The sequence below is a fragment of the Anguilla rostrata genome, chromosome 9, assembly GCF_018555375.3.
Source record: "Anguilla rostrata isolate EN2019 chromosome 9, ASM1855537v3, whole genome shotgun sequence".
NCBI classification, from domain to species: Eukaryota; Metazoa; Chordata; class Actinopteri; order Anguilliformes; family Anguillidae; genus Anguilla; species Anguilla rostrata.
This window is the reverse complement of record NC_057941.1, coordinates 25,495,881-25,515,279: the sequence shown is the minus strand read 5'-3', so window position 1 is coordinate 25,515,279 and position 19,399 is coordinate 25,495,881. Positions and strand designations below refer to the sequence as shown.

General features: G+C 41.0%; 2 protein-coding genes across 5 annotated transcripts in view; one reads left to right on the top strand and one right to left on the bottom strand.

Moving 5' to 3' along the window:
• Positions 1–198: 198 nt before the first annotated feature.
• Positions 199–5,591, top strand: sdf2 (stromal cell-derived factor 2). The gene is made up of 3 exons (XM_064351339.1): positions 199–464; positions 928–1,124; positions 3,456–5,591. Exons 1-3 carry the CDS (start codon positions 290–292, stop codon positions 3,753–3,755), a joined length of 672 nt encoding a protein of 223 aa, XP_064207409.1. The 5' UTR covers positions 199–289; the 3' UTR covers positions 3,756–5,591.
• Positions 5,592–6,968: 1,377 nt separating this feature from the next.
• caln2 (calneuron 2) overlaps positions 6,969–19,399 on the bottom strand; it is an 81,440-nt gene continuing 69,009 nt past the window's right edge. For all 4 annotated transcript variants that reach the window (XM_064351330.1, XM_064351329.1, XM_064351328.1 and 1 more), the window contains 2 exons: positions 15,135–15,291; positions 6,969–11,376 (listed from right to left, as the gene is read on the bottom strand). In XM_064351330.1, coding sequence (XP_064207400.1) covers positions 11,249–11,376; positions 15,135–15,291 — 285 coding nt within the window. In that variant the 3' untranslated portion in view covers positions 6,969–11,248. The remainder of the gene's footprint in view (positions 11,377–15,134; positions 15,292–19,399) is intronic.

Genomic DNA, 19,399 nt, shown 5'->3' with positions numbered 1-19,399 from the left:
TATTACAAAAATAACGCTTACAAAATCGCGGTTTAAAATATGCCGAAGTAAATTCCTGTTAACCTAATTTAGTTTCATGATTCACTGAACTGTTTAATGCTTGTCTATAATGAACTGAATTTAATCCCAGCATACTGATCAGCGTTCATTTAACTGCAACTACCATGCCTAGCCAGCAGAAGGCGCGCTTGTCATAAAACACGTTTTTCCATTTGACCAGAGAGTCTTTGATGACGTACACATTTTGCAATTCATTGATTTTACTGTACTGTGTGAGCTGGTTGCTGTAATGGATCATTGTACAACTTCTGCACACACACTTTTAAATACAGTCCTTATTTTGTGGTTATGTACGCGAGCATTTGGAACTGAACTAGGCTTCGTGACTTGCGGATCTGTCGTCAAACTACTAAATGTTAGACACAATGTGAGATTACATTCTCACGATGTCCGGTATGGTTCTGGTAAGTGCAAATTCAAATAACAGCTTTTACAGTGATCAGTCAAGTTGCAGATTAACTGAACTCTATGTTAGCTACTATCTTTCGCCTTCTATTTTGATATGATGGGTAGCTAAATGAGAGAGATGAGCTTTATGACATTCCAGCATTGGGTTTACTTGACGCTGAACTAGCTAGCAAGATAGCTATACAACTTGTTCGTTAGCACAATTTGCTAACGATAGTTGATCTCCCATCTAGCCTTCAACTACTTGTCTTCCCTATTAAAAATTGAGTGGCATGTGTTAATAAGCGAGCAAATTATTGCACCAGCTAGCAAAATAGTCTAATACACAGTCCCTTGTTTTACGCTATTTTATCAAAGTTCGTAAAGTTAGTTGTTACTCTTTATAACTTAAATCTATTCATTCCACCTGTTGGCTTTCATAAGACGAAGAAGAAAATCCGTTTTGTATGTTATTGTCAGGTAGCGGTCAGCAGTCGGTGACAGGAGTGACAACGGTGGAGGACAGCAACAGCTACTGGAGCGTTCGAGGCACAAGTACTGCCGTTTGCCAGCGCGGGACACCAGTCAGATGCGGCCAGACCATTAGACTCACTCACGTCAACACCGGCCGCAATCTGCACAGCCACTATTTCGCCTCACCGCTCTCCTCCAACCAGGTGTGGACGTTTTGACGTATATGCGTGTTTCTATCAGTATGGACTGTAATAACCCCTTTGCAGTGCAATTATGTTATTTGTTTTATGTGCTTTGGGATTTCCTTGACTTCTGTGTGAGAATGTCCCACTGTAGATTTTGAGGGGTGACTGGGAGTCCAAGGTGGATGATAGGACTGTGCTGTAAGAGGACAGCAGCTCGGTGGTAGAGTGCAGCTGGGGCTCAGGGATAGGGTGGGAATAGAGGACATTAGTGAGGTCCGTAGCACCGATGATGTTTGTGTTCATGTATGTCATGGAGCACTGCAGGTGGCTAGAGGCGGAGGTAACAGGATGAAGGAATGGGGATGGGGCTTGAATGGGGAGGTGGTCAACAATGTGAAGATTGAGCCTACAGAGATTGGTGGGGGTGATTAACTCCAGAGAACACTCATGGTCAAGTGTATGGCCTTTGTTATGGGTGGGAAGTTAACATGCTGGGAGATATTGTGGCATTCTAGCAAAGACAGGAACTCTTTGGAGAGGGTGTTGTTGGCATCTTCATGGATGTTAAAATCCCCACGAGGAGGATGGATGGGTTCAGGCTAAGCAGATCAGACAGTTAAACACATGAGCCTCTTTTCCACTGTAGGGCCAAACGGTTACCAGGGGCGCTCTGTACCGTTCCGCAGTGCTCAGGACTCGTGGGAACGGTTACCGTTTCTGTTTCCATCTGTTGGGCTGCTAAAACCAGGACTAGGAAGTATCTAAGAAAAACTAGTGACGACAGCAAGTGATGCTGTGGATCAGCGATGGCGTCCCGTTGTGTATGTAATAAATATGCGCCAGTTGTTGTCGTCGCTCCCCATTCTGTTTTGTTTTTGTTATGTTCTGTTTTGTTGGTTGACGATATGGACAAGGATTCTGTGTATTTTGGTCGGTTTTTGGTTTTTCTTTTTAGCGTATCCTCCACTGACCATGACACAGTTTCGGGCATTTTTATTTATATTAGGTTCTCTACCGACCTAGCTTACGAAAGAGGACATGAAGAGACCAGATGCAGAGTCACAAAACTGACGTAATGTGAAACCAATCAGTGAATGCCTATGTAATTAAGCCCGCCCACCCGAATGGTTTTGCTGCACTGAGCACGGTTGACTAACCGTGCTGAGAAAATCATGCTGGGCACAGTTTGTAAGCGTTCCGTGGCAAGACGTTTCCAGGTGGAAACACCATTGGAACCGTTCCTCTCCGTGCTCAGAACCGTTCGGCCCTACAGTGGAAAAGAGGCTATGGAGTGTCTGGGGGGTGGTAGACCAGGATGGCTAGCATGGGTTGGGGGGCTGGTCATTTTAAAAGCATTCAAAAGATGTAACAGCAGAGAGCCAGACTGCCTTAACCTTAAAACAAGCATGGTGGAGAACGGCAGACCAGGCCCAGTGGGTACTTTGCTATGCTAACATGTTAACATACCCAGTAGGTGCTTAGCTATGCTAACACATTACCAGACTCAGTAGATACTTTACTATGCTAACACATTAACATGCCCGGAAGATACTTAGCTGTGCCAACACATTACTAGATCCAGTAGGGAGTAGTCAGTCTCCAACTCTACATTCGTGGTTCATGATGTGAATATTTATGATTGGATAGTAGCGTAGTTATGCATTTTCTTCATCAAGTTATTTTGATTGTTCATAAAGACACAGCCAAGACTCTGTGTTTGATAATTTAAGATAAGTAAGAGGAGTTGGGCCTGAATGAAAAAAGAGTCAGTGTATTCACCACAAAACTTTAAAGACAGTTTAACAGCTACAAAGTGCAGTGCTTGGATCGAGATAATACATTTTTAATAACATTTGTCTGTATCCTTCAGTAGTTAATAGAATACAATCTTAAACTAATTGTAATCATCAATCCTTACTTTCTGGAGTGTTCATTTGGTTGTTCTTGTACAGTCACACTGAGAGGACATTTTATGACCGGAGGAATTGTGATGTCAGGACGGAGTGATAATAAAATACTAATTGATCCTGGCAGTCGGGCACTCCATAGTCTCCAGCAATCATTTGGTGTGCTACTGATATTGGAGTGCATTCACATTTATCAACCGCATCTGAACACTCATTCCTTATTGCACTAACACAGTGTTCTCAGAAGCCAGTGTTTTATGGTGCTTTGGTAATTAGCATTGAGGTGATGTTTTTATGCTGTATTTAATGGGCAATAAAGTATTGAAATTCATGTGGTATCACTGTAAAGCACTTCTTCTAAATGATGATGATGAGGAGAATTTAGTTACCTGTATGTCCCAACGTGACTTTAAGGCTTGCATTTGTTGTGCTTGTGCCGCAGGAAGTGAGCGCGTTTGGGGAGGAGGGCGAGGGGGACTCCCTGGACGAGTGGACAGTGCTGTGCGGGGGGGCCGTGTGGGAGCGGGAGGAGTCGGTGAGGTTCCAGCACACCGCCACCGATGGGCTCCTTTCAGTCACGGGTGAGCAGTACGGCCGACCCATCCACGGGCAGCGCGAGGTGCACGCCATGCTCACCGCCAACCAGCACAACTACTGGAGAGCCATGGAGGGGGTCTTCATGAAGCCCAGCGAGGCCCCCGGTACCAGGGACAACGGCAGCCCCCTCCACACCGAGTTTTGACCCTCAGCACCTCCCTCCTCCTTGCTCTCGGCAATGCTACGCACAAGTGCCACAGGGTCTGGGTTGTGTGGACAGTGAAGAGCCATGACCTGAGCAAAAAAACAAAAAACACAAGTATGTGAGTGAGAACTGACAAATCTCACTGGCAATTCAATCAGTGAGTTCATTCAACCCTGCCGCCATGCTGTGTCTGTTTACCATACTACGAATGTAGAATGTAGGCAGTTGGTTTCCATACACTATAGAGTCAAGTTATTGAACTGGTAGCAGCAACCAGATCTCAAAACTTTATGTGTGTGTGTGTGTTTGTGTGAATGTGTGTTTGTGTGTGTGTGTGAGTGAGTGTGAGTATTGCACGACTGCTCCATTATATTATACAGGCCCTGAATTCATTATGTGCATTTGTTGACAAAAATGATGGATATATAGTTTTCCTTTTTTGTCATCAGATGCCCATTATGAATTCTGGGTCTGAATTCTGTGCAGTTGCAAAAATGATGAAGTTGCATAAATCTTGTTTATAAAGGTTAGGGCTCTCCATCTCCTGTGAAACAAGTTCCCCGAGTACCTTGGTTATTAGATTTACAAACACGATGGTTCATTTATATTCTTCAGACCCGGGGCCATTGTACAAACTTACTCATTGGACTTTAAGCCACTGCATTAAACTGCCTTGATATTCTGTTATGGTAACTCACTTGGTTCACAGCTGAATTTGCATTTGAAAAAATGAACCACCATACCTGATAAATCCCATATTGTTCGTCTGCTGTTGTAGATGTTGACTTGCTAAGAATTAAAGGCTGTCAGGGTACAGTTAAGCAGTGGTTCATAGTATGTATGAATGAACCTTTTAAAGAAAATGTTAAAACTAGGACCTACATTCAGGCAGTGTACCCTGAGCATGTATTTCTTCTATGTAATGTAATCCATTGTTTTTCATGTTAACAGTGCGCATGCACTTTTACACAATCATTTGTTTGGCTGGTTGAGCAGAAAGTTGATTTGTCAGTCAGTCCCTATTACCTTTAATTTACCATAAATATTTCTTATTTTCTGTTACATACTTTTGAAATTCATCAATACATTTTGGCCTGAATTCAATCAACATTTGTCCTTAAATTTAACTTACAAGTAAATACAAATGAAATGTGTATTGTCTTCACAAACTTCATTTTGATGATTCCTGAACTTGCCAATCTGTGAAAAAAAGCATGAACTCTTTTAATTGTGAGGCGAATGTTGATTAATTGTTGATTTAATATTTTTTTATGCAATGCAACTGCTTGTCTTGTCATAGAAAAGTATGGCTGGTCTAGCAGGTCAGAAATCTCTGAGTCAGTTGTATGCAACAGGTCCCAGTGTTAGGAAAAACAGTTTCAGTATGAAAATGATGAAAAATGTAAGTTGAGTGATTATGATGATGTCTATGAGCTCAATGTGTTCTACCCTTATTTTTTATTCTAAGACACATCTTCATTTCAGTGTTTTAAACTTTCTAGCAATCCATCTTTCCAGGTACAATGTTTTTTTTTTGCAGTTACACTCCTGCACAGTGATTATTAATTTGTCACAATGAAAGAAAGCCATTCAAATCCAGTTCTTTAAGTTCAGTGTTAACAGTATCAGTATTGTCAATTGACACCTACATGCAGCCTTTCCAATTGTCATGTCAAAGCTCTGGAAAACATGCAGTATTTTTATTTCATTTTTAATCTCACTGTATGTGTTACTACAAAGCTGGTTTCGTGTTTGTGATGCAATATTTTCACTTGGTTTGTATGTGAAACAAATGTAAGAGATACCTCAAATAAACAACGTGTCATGCTCTCTGAATGTCTGTTATTTATTAAAGCCCAGTTTAGCCAAAGGCCTAAAAGAAATATTATTTTTTTTGAAAATCCTAACCTAGTGCTCCCAATTGATTTAAAAAGATTTCAGAGAGAGGAGGAACAGGAAATAAACCATCTCTGTCTTAACCATAATCACACAGCAGTTCAAGGGGAGACAGAAAGATTTAGTCAACCAACTAGAAATTGGGAATGATCTGGCCAAATTTGTCAAAACCATTACAGGGTGAGAATTTCCCCCAGATCTTACATGACCAGGATAAAGGCCTCTGCATGCTTCATTCAAACTGCTGTTCAGAACGTCGGAGAGCCTCAGAAAGCTCCTTTCCGATGTTCGGGGTGGGGGGTGGGGGGGTGCGTAAGTCAGGACTTTGACTCCTATCAGATTGTGAACGGGACAGACCAGTCCTACACACTTCTCCAGCACTGTACTCAGCTGTGCCCCTTATTGACTCCTCATCTCCTCGTAACCACCTTCAACAGCAGCCTCATTTTGTTTTGATCAGAGGCCTCTACATCTAAACCCAGCCTGGTTGAGTTTCTGAGGTTACTTAGTCCTAGTTTTTAATCAGAATGTAAGATATGTATTCTACTGCATAATGAGTCATGGCCAAAGGACTCATAACTGATATTGGCAGGTTCAAGATAAGTTAACATTCCCTGATATGCGGTTCCCTTGTGCAAACTGCAGCATTTTGGCCTTACATCACATTTACAAATGTCAAAAGAACGTTTCCAAGCAAGGAAACTATGAAAAAAGGCGTAGCGTAGTTCACTTAAATTAGAGATATGAACTGTCTTTTCTAATAAGAGGCATGACCACTCACAAAACCACTTCAAAACCGACCACCATTATTTATGTAAAATATATATTTTTCCTGACATTTCTGTTATGGCCAGGTTTTTTGTGAGCAATTTTAAATTACCAGAGATCTGGGCAGGGAAAAACAAAGTTGTATAAATCAAATATATAGGCTGCAAAATATTACATATTATATGGCTGATAGCTAAGTGTGCTACAGCCATAAAATTGTATTGATGGCAGAACTGGCTCTGTACAAATTCACCATCCTCTTATGAACAAAATATCAAGAAAATAAGACCAAAATCAATATCAGTCTCTGTCAATGGCATACAGAATGTCCTTTAAACTTAGGTATAATAGTAAATCTTCATTTTAATTGTCACATTTTCATATTTACTTTTTAAGCTTATGGAAATAGTACTTGACCATATCAACTTGTTCTGTCTCTTTAAAATTCATTGTGCACGTAATAAAAAGGTACTTCAATTGTGATACCAAAGCAATATTACACTTTGTTTTGGTACTTTTAGGCAATATTACAAAAACACAAATACACAGTTTACTAAAAATGTTTTATTGCATAAATGATTTCCATTATTTTTTTGTACAGATGTAAATATTTACAGCTTATTTCAGCCATTTATTTTTAGAACACTATTAATATATTCTTGCTTAATGTCTACACACATTATCTGCATGCCAAGTTTCCTTAAATTTTGTGTGCATTTTGTAAATATATGTATAGACTATGTACATGTTTATACAAGCTCATAATTTATGCCCATGCTACTGATAATTAAGAATATTAATTACTATTAAAAAATTCCCATACCTAATCAACTTATATAAATCAAATTTCTGTGCATTTCAGTTGTAGTGGCCAAAATGGTGCTGCAAGCTTGGTTGTCCAATTACAAATTTTACTATAATGAGAAAAAGTTCCAATAAAACACCATAATTAAAACTCAATCATAACATTCAAACATAAGCTACATCCTCCGATATGCACATTTTCATCAATGGCATCAAGAAAGTAGATAGCAATTTAAAATGACTGATCAGACCAAACATCTGCTTAAGACCAGTAGGTTTGTACTGAATAACATTTCCATCAGAGGAATGAGAAACAAATTAAGATACAACTTAGAAAGGACTCTTAAGAAGAAGAAGAAGAAGGGTGGAAGAAAAATAAGAAAAAGAAGAATATATTGACGTAATAATGACTTTTCATTGGGTTTAAAATACTATTTTTACATTTTCAAATCCTTAATCAGATGGTATAACTGGCTCAGTGGTATAACTACTTTAGGGATCTGTATAACGAATTTAAAAGAGTACATTATTCATCTTTAATTTCAGTATATTACACATATAATATTTAATATCTTCACCAGAGATGGCAAATGTATATAACAGGAATTATGTAACTACATTTTTGTCCTCTCAATTAATTATCTAAATGAAAATTAACATTCTGATTTCACAGTTACATTTTGTGTGTATTGGAGACAAAAAAGTGGTTCAATCCAAACAGAAAGGGGTCTGGTTTTCTTTTTCATCAAACATTGCACAACACACACACACAGTAAAATGTTCTGTGTTAAATCAACTCTTACAGAATACATAAGGTCCCAACTGGACACACGTATTCTGTTACTGTTGAACTGTCACTGCACATTTCACTCTGCATTTTTTTAGTGTTTTTTCTTTTTTTTTAACCAGAAATTAACAAAATAAAAAAGTGACAAAAATAAGTGTCATTAAAATTAAAGCCGGTATTCCTTTTTTTTGGAATAACAATTGCTTGGATTGAACCACCAACGACACGAAACATTCCAACATTACAAACATTCATTGTAATTCATGAAATGGGCACCAGATGGACCTGTCGTTCAACCACACACTTTCTCAGCTTGGTGGTTCTCCACCACCAAACAGATTATCCTGTACAAGGTTGACTATGCCCTTCAAACAACATACTGTTTTGTTACAGACACTATTAGAAGATATAATACTGTGTGATATTTATTGTTTGTGGCATTAGTATCCCTGCAGTATTCTATGGCTTGTCTCAGAAGGTGCAAGTGGATGCAGTGTACTGGCCTTGTCTGGCCCTCAACCCACCTGGCATCTCTGATTCTGTCTCAGCAGAATGCAACAATGCGCTAACAATGATCATTATCATGCACATACACACTGTCATCAGCTAGACTTGAGACAGCTAGTATATTCTAAGGCAGGGATTCTCAAACTCGGTCATGGGGAACCCCAGGTTTATATTGGTTTTTGTTACAACCACAATTGCACCACTGACACAGAAATAGCTGTGCATTCCACAAAGACTACATGTCCCAAGCTAACATCCCAAGACTTTTTAAATACACTAATTCTTTCGTGTTCTGTAAAGTGCTTCGTGGCACACGATTGCTTTAGAAAGAGGTTACATTTTTCAACTGATTAAATTATAAGCTGACAGGTGAAATTAGTAGGATGCTAACTGCTGAAAGTGTGGACGGCTGCTCACTGAAAAATAAGATTCCAAATGCAAAGTACATGAACATATCTGTGTTATGTTAGTAAGTTTAAGAAAAATGACAAAGAACTTAAACACGTTTAAGACAGCCTTAATTGATCGAGAGGTTGGCAGTAACAAAAACCAGCACACACTGTGGTCCCGCAGGACTGAATCTCAGAACCGCCGGTCTAGGGTGTATTTACAGTGTTCCATTTATTAACATGCAATAAATATAAACAGTCCTCAGAAAACCTGAGGTGGTTAAAATGTGTACGTTAGCACAAGAGTTCATACAGGAGTTCGGAAGTACCCTCTGATAAAGCAGATAGAGGTCACCTGCTCCAGCACACTAGTGTGGACCTGCTCCCACCAGGAAAAAGATGCAAATCAAGCCATCTGAGCACGAGTTCTGGGTCTGTATATGACATACAGGCCGGTTTCCTTCGATTAGATCCACTTCCTCAGTACCCAGTTGTGTCCATGGGAACTAGCAGTGATTGTGTTCTGCTCTCTGATAAGGCTTGCATAAGGCCTCCACACCCATAGATGGCTCATTACCATTTGATTATGCCAGTGAGGAGTGCACTGCAGGTGACGAGGAAGATTAGCAACAACTCAGGAGCCCGTGTTTGCATATTTGCAAACTTTTAAACATGAACACTAGAGAATGTCTGGGCTTCTATTAATGGGGAAATTAGACATTTTACACAATAAAAATTGTAATACACAAAATCAGGGCAGATATTTATTTGAATAAATAGTGTACTCCTATTGTCAAAAATGTACTTTAAAGAGATGAAATGTCATCTTGTTGTCTGGGAACATGGAGGATTACAAAAGAGACCGAATAAACACAAAAAACAACACTATCAAAGAAACCGGGGAAGTATTTCATAAAGCAGGATTAAGGTGTTAGCCAGCTAACTTTTGTAAATACTTCGAAACTAATGTGGGCTTTTGTATAATTAGATTTCAACCCACTGAAAATTTCCAGCCATGAGCCAGATAACTCCTTAAATCCTAAATAGTGAAATGCTCCCCCCCCCGGTGATTATGAAACAAGCCTCTGTGAGTGGCCGTATTACAGGCGTCATTGGTCAAGGTGTCAGGAAGGTGCAACCTCACATACAGGTAAGCAGGGGTGTTTATTAAATGGCTATAGATGTGGATCGAGTGTGAAACAGACAGTGAGATGTGTACACTGCTGTGACAGCCACTGTCAGACACAATTAGGACTTGTCTGAGGTAATTTCATCGCCACAGGAAACCAAAGCTTCCTCTCTGACTGAAGCTGCTTGTGAGTTATACCCACAGACACAGTCCGGTAGGTCAAAACGCCCCAGACAGTTACATTACAGCTAATACGAAGAGACCGTACGACCTATGCTTTGCGACCAATAAGCATGCCGTCTGGTCCTGAGTCATTCTAAATTACACATGCGTATCACAAAACCACAATGAACTGTCAGCCCCTTTTTGACTCAGCCCCCTGCCCCGTTTTTGAATGGCCTGCCCCCCAACAGTGATTTAATGCTGGTATCTACGCATTAGGTACAGAAGAAGGGGAGACAACCCCTGGAATATAAAACACATCCACTGTTCACAAGAAATAAATACACATCAGACTTATAATAACTGTGAGGTCTAAAAACAGATAATATGACCGAAACTGTCGAGCGAAACCCCTGATCACCACAGACACGCACAGACACAAACACACACACACACACAGACACACTATATATATATATATATATATATATATATATATATATAATAAACTCAGCAAGAAGCACACGAATGAGTCCCATTTCACGTTCCTTTCCCCATCGTGTCCACTTGATGGTAAGAAAACCCCAAAAGTTAATGAAGAGAGAGATCCTACATGGATACACCATTCCTCAGCAGATTCGAAACCAGTCGCCAGTGAGGGTTCCAAATCAGCAGCCCGTTTGAGGATGCGGTCCCAGAGTTTCACATGAAAACGGCCGCCAGAGGAGAGACAGTTTAGAACTCCTGTACTTTATTGCATCATGGGAACCAGTACGGTCAAGGCGAAAGTCAGCCCTTTAATGTCCCTGCCAGGAACATGAAGAGGTGTCCCCAAATGGAGACCCCTGGCTGGCTTCAGTTTTGCTGGACATTAGCATGTTTCTCACTTGGAAAAAAACATCCTAAAATCTTTTTTCTTCTTTTTACTAAGCGAGGTGTTTGTTCTCTGTTGTTGTTCCGAAGTATTTTTGAGGAGAATTTACTTTGCCCATTGACATGTTCCACCCCATCCCACCCGCTTCCCCCCTCTCCTTGCTCACAGTGGGTGTGGCTATTCCATGCCATTGCGCAGCATCTGATTGGCCGCAATGAGCATGACACTGATGATGAAGGCCATGGCGAAAGCGCAGATCAGGCTCTTGCGCACACACGTCTGCCGGTTCTTCTTTTTGGAATGGACTGCAGTTTAAAACAAAAACAAAGAGAAAACAGCACATTAGTACGGCAAGCACTAACAAGCAATACCCAAAAAGACAAATGGTTTATACAGCATAATGTGAGCAGACTCTAAATTCCTCACAGAGACTTGAGTCAAACAGCACCACATTGCATTTAGATGAGATAGAATGCAAATATGAACCCTAACCGCACTGGTGAAACATTACACATAGGAGACTCACAATCGGGCTAATAAAAACTTTTCCTTAGCGGAGAGATACATTTTTAAAAATTGAGGCAGCAAATATTGTCCTGTTCAGGTAAGCAGCAGTGGGGGAAAGGCAGTGTAACTATAGCGAGCTCATTGTATTTAGCATACCCACCCTGTGTCCCAGCTTCAGATGACTGCCTGCCTGCACAATGGACCCATGGAAACCAGTGCTTACAGAGCCAAAGTGGCTTCCATAGCTTCATTAAGGATCAGTCTGAGCAGCGGTTCCATGCCACTGAATAGTTTTTTGGCTCAATCGATGTCCAGTTCTGTTGCTGTTCTGTGGTTTCACGGGGCCTGAATCCCATGCGATACCCTGCCACTCTGGTGTGTGAGGGACTGAGGGGATGGTAAATGAAGACGGCTGGAGTCGACCTGCCGTGACCCCTCGCTCAGTAATCACACGCCTCGCCGTGCTTCTTTTCTCCCTGAGAGACTAAGTCCTTTCTGTGTCTCTCTCTGCTCATTCATTCCGCCCGTGGTTATTTTCTGTTTCTATAGAGATGGCAAGCTTCCTTCTCCCAACCTCCACTGCCCCCCAAAACTCTTGACTTCAACCATGTAAAAGAAAAAGTCTAAGCACCAAAAATATATACATAAAACATGCAATTTATGCTGAGCTACACAGTGGATCAAATAGCCACCTCCACCGAAGGTCATTGACGTTTTGCTTTGAGGTTCGTTCTGGGGTGAGTCACACCACGGATTAAACAGCTTGGATAGCACCCAGTTTGAATGTGGGACTAATGCACCCGGTGACAGGAGGCACCTTTATGTTACGTGTGACACTTTTCCTGTGCAATTATGGCGCAGCAAACAATAGGTAACATCACGTTAGTAAACAGTAATGCACTTTGCTACATTCTGGGTAACCACTATTGATCCTCGGACCATTCCTCATACACTCACTGGCCACTTCATTAGGTACACCTGTTCAACTGCAAACTGCACCCGTTAACGCAAATATCTAATCAGCCAATCACGTGGCAGCGTGACACTCAATGCATTTAGGCATGTAGACATGGTCAAGACGATCTGCTGAAGTTCAAACCAAGCATCAGAATGGGGAATGGCATCAGAGGAGAATGGCCAGACTGGTTCGAGCTGATAGAAAGGCAACAGTAACTCAAATAACCACTCGTTACAACCAAGGTATGCAGAAGAGCATCTCTGAACGCACACCACGACAAACTTTGAAGCAGATGGGCTACAGCAGCAGAAGACCACACTGGGTGCCACTCCTGTCACCTAATGAAGTGGCCGGTGAGTGTATATTACGAAATTAAGAAATTATTATTAACAACACGTGCATTTGTACAATTTTCTGGGTCTTCCTTGAACATTATCTTTAAGTCACAAGGAAAAAAAAAATTCAAATTGTGGATGATCATTCATGTAAATTTTATCAGGAATGTTAGCTACGTTAAAGAAATGTACCATTTCAATACTCATATTTGGAACATTATTTAAATATTAAACAAAGAAAAATATTGAAAGGAGTGTAACCTAGATACACTGCATCATTGGAATGTGACATGGACCAAAGGCATTTTAGTAAGTGTGTCCTATGAAAGAGTGTCTTGGTTTTTCTTCTCTATTATTTCAATGTTTTTGGCACGTATCCTCCTTGACTAAATGATATCCATCAGGGGATGTTGCTGGGATATATGGAATGTTTTCTGTGACCTTGACATAACCATTTGGGAACACTGAAAGGTTCTCATTATAATCTTAATTCACAACCAAATGGGAATCTTCCCCAACATACCGCAAACCTTTTGCCTTAGCTGGTATGTTTCCTCAAGAATGCATTATCTTAATGCTACCCCTTTCAATCTCCTGAGGCACAACTTACACTATATCATCGATCCTAAACAGAGGCCCAAAGCCAACGCCTACCTAAACCCTAACCTTTTAAGTAGTTACACGAGGATGTACTTACACGGCACTGTTTCCCAGAGTCTGTTTCCCATTACACAACAGTTACTGATAAAAGCTCTGTGCCATTAGAGTTCACCACAGCTTACTGCCAATCTAGTGTGAAGTGACAGCACAATACTCAACATGGGGCCTGAGAGGCCAGGCAGTGAGCAAAACATACCCCAGCATTCAAAAGTGAGACTGAACAATGGCAGGAGAAAGAATATGGCATGCACACATAAATTCATTAATTATTCATACCAGCGTGAAGGAATAAAAAAAACTTTTTTTTTTGCACCAGAACAGAGCAGAGATTCAACATTGCAGACATCTTCCTACTAGTGAAGATAAGACTACCAGGCAGCATAGGTCCATATCCCATGCCAGTCAAAGTGGGGGTCCTGACTCTCTGGGCATGCTGGATTACAACCCTAACCCCAGCATCAGACACAGTTTCAAGCTGAGTCATCACCCATACCCCTGCCCCCGCATGCATGCAAAACACACACACGCGCACACATACACACACACACACACGCATGCACACACACACACTCGCAGACACACACGCTTGCTCATGCACATGCACACAGGGACACACACACGCTTTAAATGCAATCTTTATTTTGCAGTAGGCTCAGACTCAACTGTGAAAGCTTTTTTGTTACCGTCAGCATTGTTATTCATTCCATTCTGCAGTTTGCTTTGTTGAAAAAACCATCAATTGTTTTCCCCACTTCCTGGCCCGTTCACATAATTAAGCCTTCTGTTTTTCTTATGTTTCATATTTCTCATTTATTTTTAATCACTATTGTAGCTCTAATCTCCAATCCCTTGTGTACAGAGAGCACTGGGGTAGGCCTAATGTGAAAGGCGCAATAAAAAATTCAGCCTGATGGATAAATAATGTGGAAATCGTGGAACAATGTTGCCCTTTCTCCGCTCACATTTTTAACATACTGCTTGTGCAGACAGGTTCTCACACAATCTGTGTCTCATAGTCTGCTCTGTCCTTGCTGAATGTAATGAAATGCCATTTGTGGATATCATAAAGGTCGGATAAACTGTTTTTTTTTTTGTTGCTATTGTCAGAATATAAGTTGGGGACAGAGGTCGATCTATGGTCATGCAAAGAAATTCTACACTCCTTAGCATAATTGTCTTGCTGTATGCATCAAAAGCATGACCATTCAGCCCTATTTTCAAAGTCAGATAATTTGTGCAGAGAAGCAAACAGTAGCAAACAAAAAATTCACTCGCAATTCACTAAAATACTAGCTAATAGGTACAATGTAAAGCACAATCAATTTTTATAACTACAAAAAAAAACCTAGGAAAATTATGCAAGCATATTCACTTTATCTTAATGAGAAAACAGCATGCACAACTTGAATACAGCATGGATAATCAAGGTTTAAAACAAGGTAAGCGACACGCATCATCAATAAATTACAAGGCATTCTTCTGACAGTAACTGACGCTGGCAAATGCACGCAGACTGAAATTCCTGCTGACAGGAAAAGAGACACAAAGAGCAAATGGTCATGGGAGGGCAAGCCGTCCCAGCCCACCGGACGTCTCCCCTCACCTCCTTCAAACTCTGTCTGGCAGTTCCCGGAGTTCTCATTTAGACTCTCCTCCTCCGTGATGATGATGTTTTCGATGTCCTTCATCGTCAGGTGGTCTTTAAAGGCATGGAACAAGATGTGCTTCAGTTCTTCCAGCGTTATTCTTTGCATGTCAAACTAGAACGAAGGGGAAAAAAAAAAAACATAAAATTCACGCAGAAGGAAAAACGGATACAAACAAATTCAGCCCACGCAGAGTACAATGGCAGCCGCAACTCACAATCCTTCCTTCAATCCCTTTTTGTAAGTGATTTATTAAGAGAGACGAAAATGGTTTGGGGAAGAAACAAAAAAAGAAGCCCAGTTTGTGCTTATGAGGTGCCCATTCCAAGTAGTCTGATTCCTTCCTTCTGGCCGGTTTTGTTTTATTTTTCTTGTGGGAGAAAAATGAGCAGCTTCCGGTGAACTCGTATGCAAGCATCTTTTGAGAAGCAGGCTCTTTCATTCCTAAATCTGCTTCCAATTGAATTGTCATCACCGCTTTTTTGTCAGATACATTTTTCGGTGTGAGATAACTAGCCCCATAACTAACTGATACTCATTTCTGTGTGGAATTAGCCTGTTAGACCTCTTTTCTGAGGGTTAAAATATTGCCACCTTCATGCTGTGAAGCATGAATGAGCCCCATGGTCTCGGATCGAATCCGGACTGCGCCGGTGCTGACTGTGGCTGGTAGCTCCATAGGGCCATGCACAATTGGCAATTGCGTCGCTCAGGGTACAGAAGGGTTCAATCGGTTATGGATCCATGCTTTATTGTTGCCTAGCGACCCCTGCTGATTATTCGGTAGCCTGTGAACTCTATTCAAAAGCTGCATATGAAAGGTCTTCCTCCAATTCTGCCCTATGCAAGCTTGGCTTTGGGCTGCAGTGTGAAAAGAAGCAAGCTGAAGACACAACGTGTTTTGGAAGTCTACACTCCCCTGAATCAGTAGTGGGATCATGCATGAACATGGCTACAGTTTCAGATAGCCAATCAGACCATGCAAATTATGGTGGGGATTGAACGTAGGCCCACGTCGGGTGCCAAATTCATTTTTTTAAATGCCTTTGTATGACTGAAAACAAATAATAACTGCCAAAGATAAGATACATTTCTGAAACATATTTTCTCTCCCTATTTTTCTTTAATTGCCAATTTATGATGCCCAGTCGTGCATGAAGGGCTGTAGCATTGGTGCAATGTCCTCATTCTATCAGGGAGGGTGCGCACAATAACGCACTTCACAGTTCACAAGCTAAGCTCCAGCGAGCGCCTCTGTGCTGAAAGCTAGCGCCTCGTCTGGATGCACCACCTGCGAGTTCCATCAAAAATACTATATATTCTGGAGCTAAGTACGACCAATTTTGAAAAAAAGTTTTGGGAAACTGGCCAAGTCAGCATCTTTCTACAAATAATGTTCTTGGACCGCGACAGTGCCACACAATAGAACCAGGAAACAAAAACAATTGGGAGAAGTTGTAAAGTGAAGAAATACTGCTGTTGTTGGAAAACATTTTTTAAAAACAAAATATTTATAAGCAAACAGCCAGATTTGAAAACGCAGAATGCTGTGAAAACCTTAGATATACAAGCAGCTACCAGACTTACACATTGCGGGTACACAAATGAACCCAACTCTGAGGAAATTCAAATTGAGGAAAATTATCTATCCACATGAATATGTAGGCCTATTTGCATTCCGGCTTTTAAATTTGCTTGAAAAGAAAAGAAATAAATCACATGTAAAGCAATTAAACATTTGCCAGCGCCAGAATGAGAATATACGCATATGCTTTCAAAATGACAAGTATATTTCTTTAATGCATAAATAAAGGAAATTGCTTGTTATATTGGGGTTTTAATTATTAACAAAGTGTAGCTTGTAAATTGCCATGAAGCCCAGAAAAGGCATGTCTTTGTCTCCCTTGATACAGTATCCTGGTTGTGTGCCACCACAGTAAAACAACATTTTCTCCTGCTGTGAAAGGTCTAGCAGGAGGCTTATTCAAAGTAATGTGAAGACAGATCTTGACATATCGCCACTATTTGGGGCCACACTGGAAGTAAGCAGCTTCATTTACTATATTTTTTTATTTATTTAACCTTTATGTAACCATGAAGTCCTTTGAAATAAAAAGATCTCTTTTTCAAGGGAAATCTGGCCAAGGCAGCAGCCACAATAATAGAAAATGCAATGAACAAGTAATCACACACTTCACAGAGTATCAGTTCAGACAATTACAATTCAATAATTGATTACTTAAATAAAAAATCCTCTTAAGTAATAATTAATAAGTAAGACTCTACTTGGCTCCCAAAATTGAACATATCAGTCTGTCTTAACCCTATTCTAATAATCCTTGCACCAGAATACCAGTTCAGTAGCATGCTATCAGAAGAAAGTTTCACTCTTCAGAATTAAATACAAATTAAATGCCATTTACTGTGGCCATAGTGCTGGGCTAAAACAAAAATCTGCACCCACACTGGCCGTTTTTGGATAAGACTGGACAACCCTGCTCTAAGCGGTCTTTATCCAGCCCAGCTCATGGCTATATCCAACTGAGACTGTAATCATCAGCCAAGCAGACGAGCTTTGCATTCTTGTTTTTCTGGGACACAAGCAGCGTGTTCTCACAGAGGATGATCAGGCCCTAATTGTATTTACCTGACCTTCACACGACCCAAAATTCACTCAAGGGAATGCCAGGGAGATTTGATTCATAATCCTTTTTTAAATTTCTCTTTTTTTTTCAGATGAGCGCAAACAGTGGAAAATTTGTTTATGTCTTTACGCTATGAAACTGATAGCATGATTCTATTTTAATTTCTGACATTTTTACATTTTTCTTCCTGCATTTATTCATTTTTTCACAGGTGAAGGTGACCTACAGGAGTGAGAGGTGCAGAGAGACAGAAAGAGAGCGAGAGGGAGAGAGAGAGAGAGGTTCAGCACTGTGCAGTGCTTGAGATCTACCAGTGGCTTTGTAATGACAGGGATGGAGGCGGGTCTTCATGGGAAGGAGACACTGAAGACAGGCAGGTGTGGGGAGGCAGAGGTCAGATGACAGAACATGGGCGAGGAAAGGGGTGGGGCAGGCAGAACTGGGAGTGACCTGGTGGCATGGCCTGGGACATCTGGGATCAAGCCCGTTGTTCTGTTCTGTGTAGCAGCAGGGATGCCAGATTCAAACTAATCATCAGCACCCAAAGTGGAGGACTGTGAAGTACTTTGGCCTCCACAGGACATCATGTCAACCACACTGATGCTATGACAAATCAGCTTGCGCCTTACACTCAGTATCAATCCAATATCGAGTCTTAGCAATGGCAGGATTCTTTTAAGGACACCAGCGAAGACAGCGCTGTTTCCACCAGCCAGCCCTCGCACCTCACCCTGCCCCTGTCCAAGGCAGATTGAAAAAGGCTTTGAAAAGCTTGAGATGCTGGCAGCATACTAATCCAGGCTCGCTGCTAGTTTTCTCATCTTCTGCAGAAAAGGAGAGTGTCTGGGCATCAGGCGTGTTCTGTGAAATGTGCAGGATGTATGTGGGAGCAGAGCAATGGACTTCTCAGCTATCCAGTTCAGCATCCATATGGCCACCCTACCCCATTCACGAAAAAAGGAAAACAATCCTGGTCTTCCATCAAGCATACCTGTTGCGTCCATTATTATTGTTCACACTGAATTTGATCAAATGTCAAATAGAAAAGCACAGATAGGACAAACAGCACAAGTAATGCACAACCAGTCACTTGTGTCATCCTCTCTCCTCCCTGATGTACCATGCCCAATCCTGCCCTTCTTATGTCCCTCTCTTATATCCTTTTCGGTTGTCTTATTTTTTTACCCAAGTGTAACAACCTGCAGACTGTTGGGGCAAAAGGTTGCTTCCCTAATGCAAGCTGGTAATGCTGCTCTGGTGAGGTGATCTTATGGGTGATCAGTGACAACAGAATCATGATAAGATGACATTACCATATACATTGAAACCGATGGAGGAGCTCATTGGTGAGAAATCATGGAACATCACTCACAGTGATTGATGGAAACCACTTCCTGCTAATACCAAGCCCATAAGTATGACCAGAATGTATCCATTGGTCACCACCTGTGTTTTTATATTAGTTTGTTTTATTTGACCTGTGGAGCTCCTGTCTCCTTTCTACAGGTAAGATGACACCAGGTCTGTCTTATGCCTATTTTATTATTCCTGTGGGTGATGAATAGTCATCACAAACT

Excerpts from the sequence above, each read along its gene's own strand:
- sdf2 (XM_064351339.1), top strand. The coding sequence starts at position 290 with ATGGATCATTGTACAACTTCTGCACACACACTTTTAAATACAGTCCTT. Across the intron at positions 465-927 it reads CGATGTCCGGTATGGTTCTG|GTAGCGGTCAGCAGTCGGTG; the intron begins GTAAGTGCAAAT and ends TGTTATTGTCAG. Across the intron at positions 1,125-3,455 it reads CACCGCTCTCCTCCAACCAG|GAAGTGAGCGCGTTTGGGGA; the intron begins GTGTGGACGTTT and ends CTTGTGCCGCAG.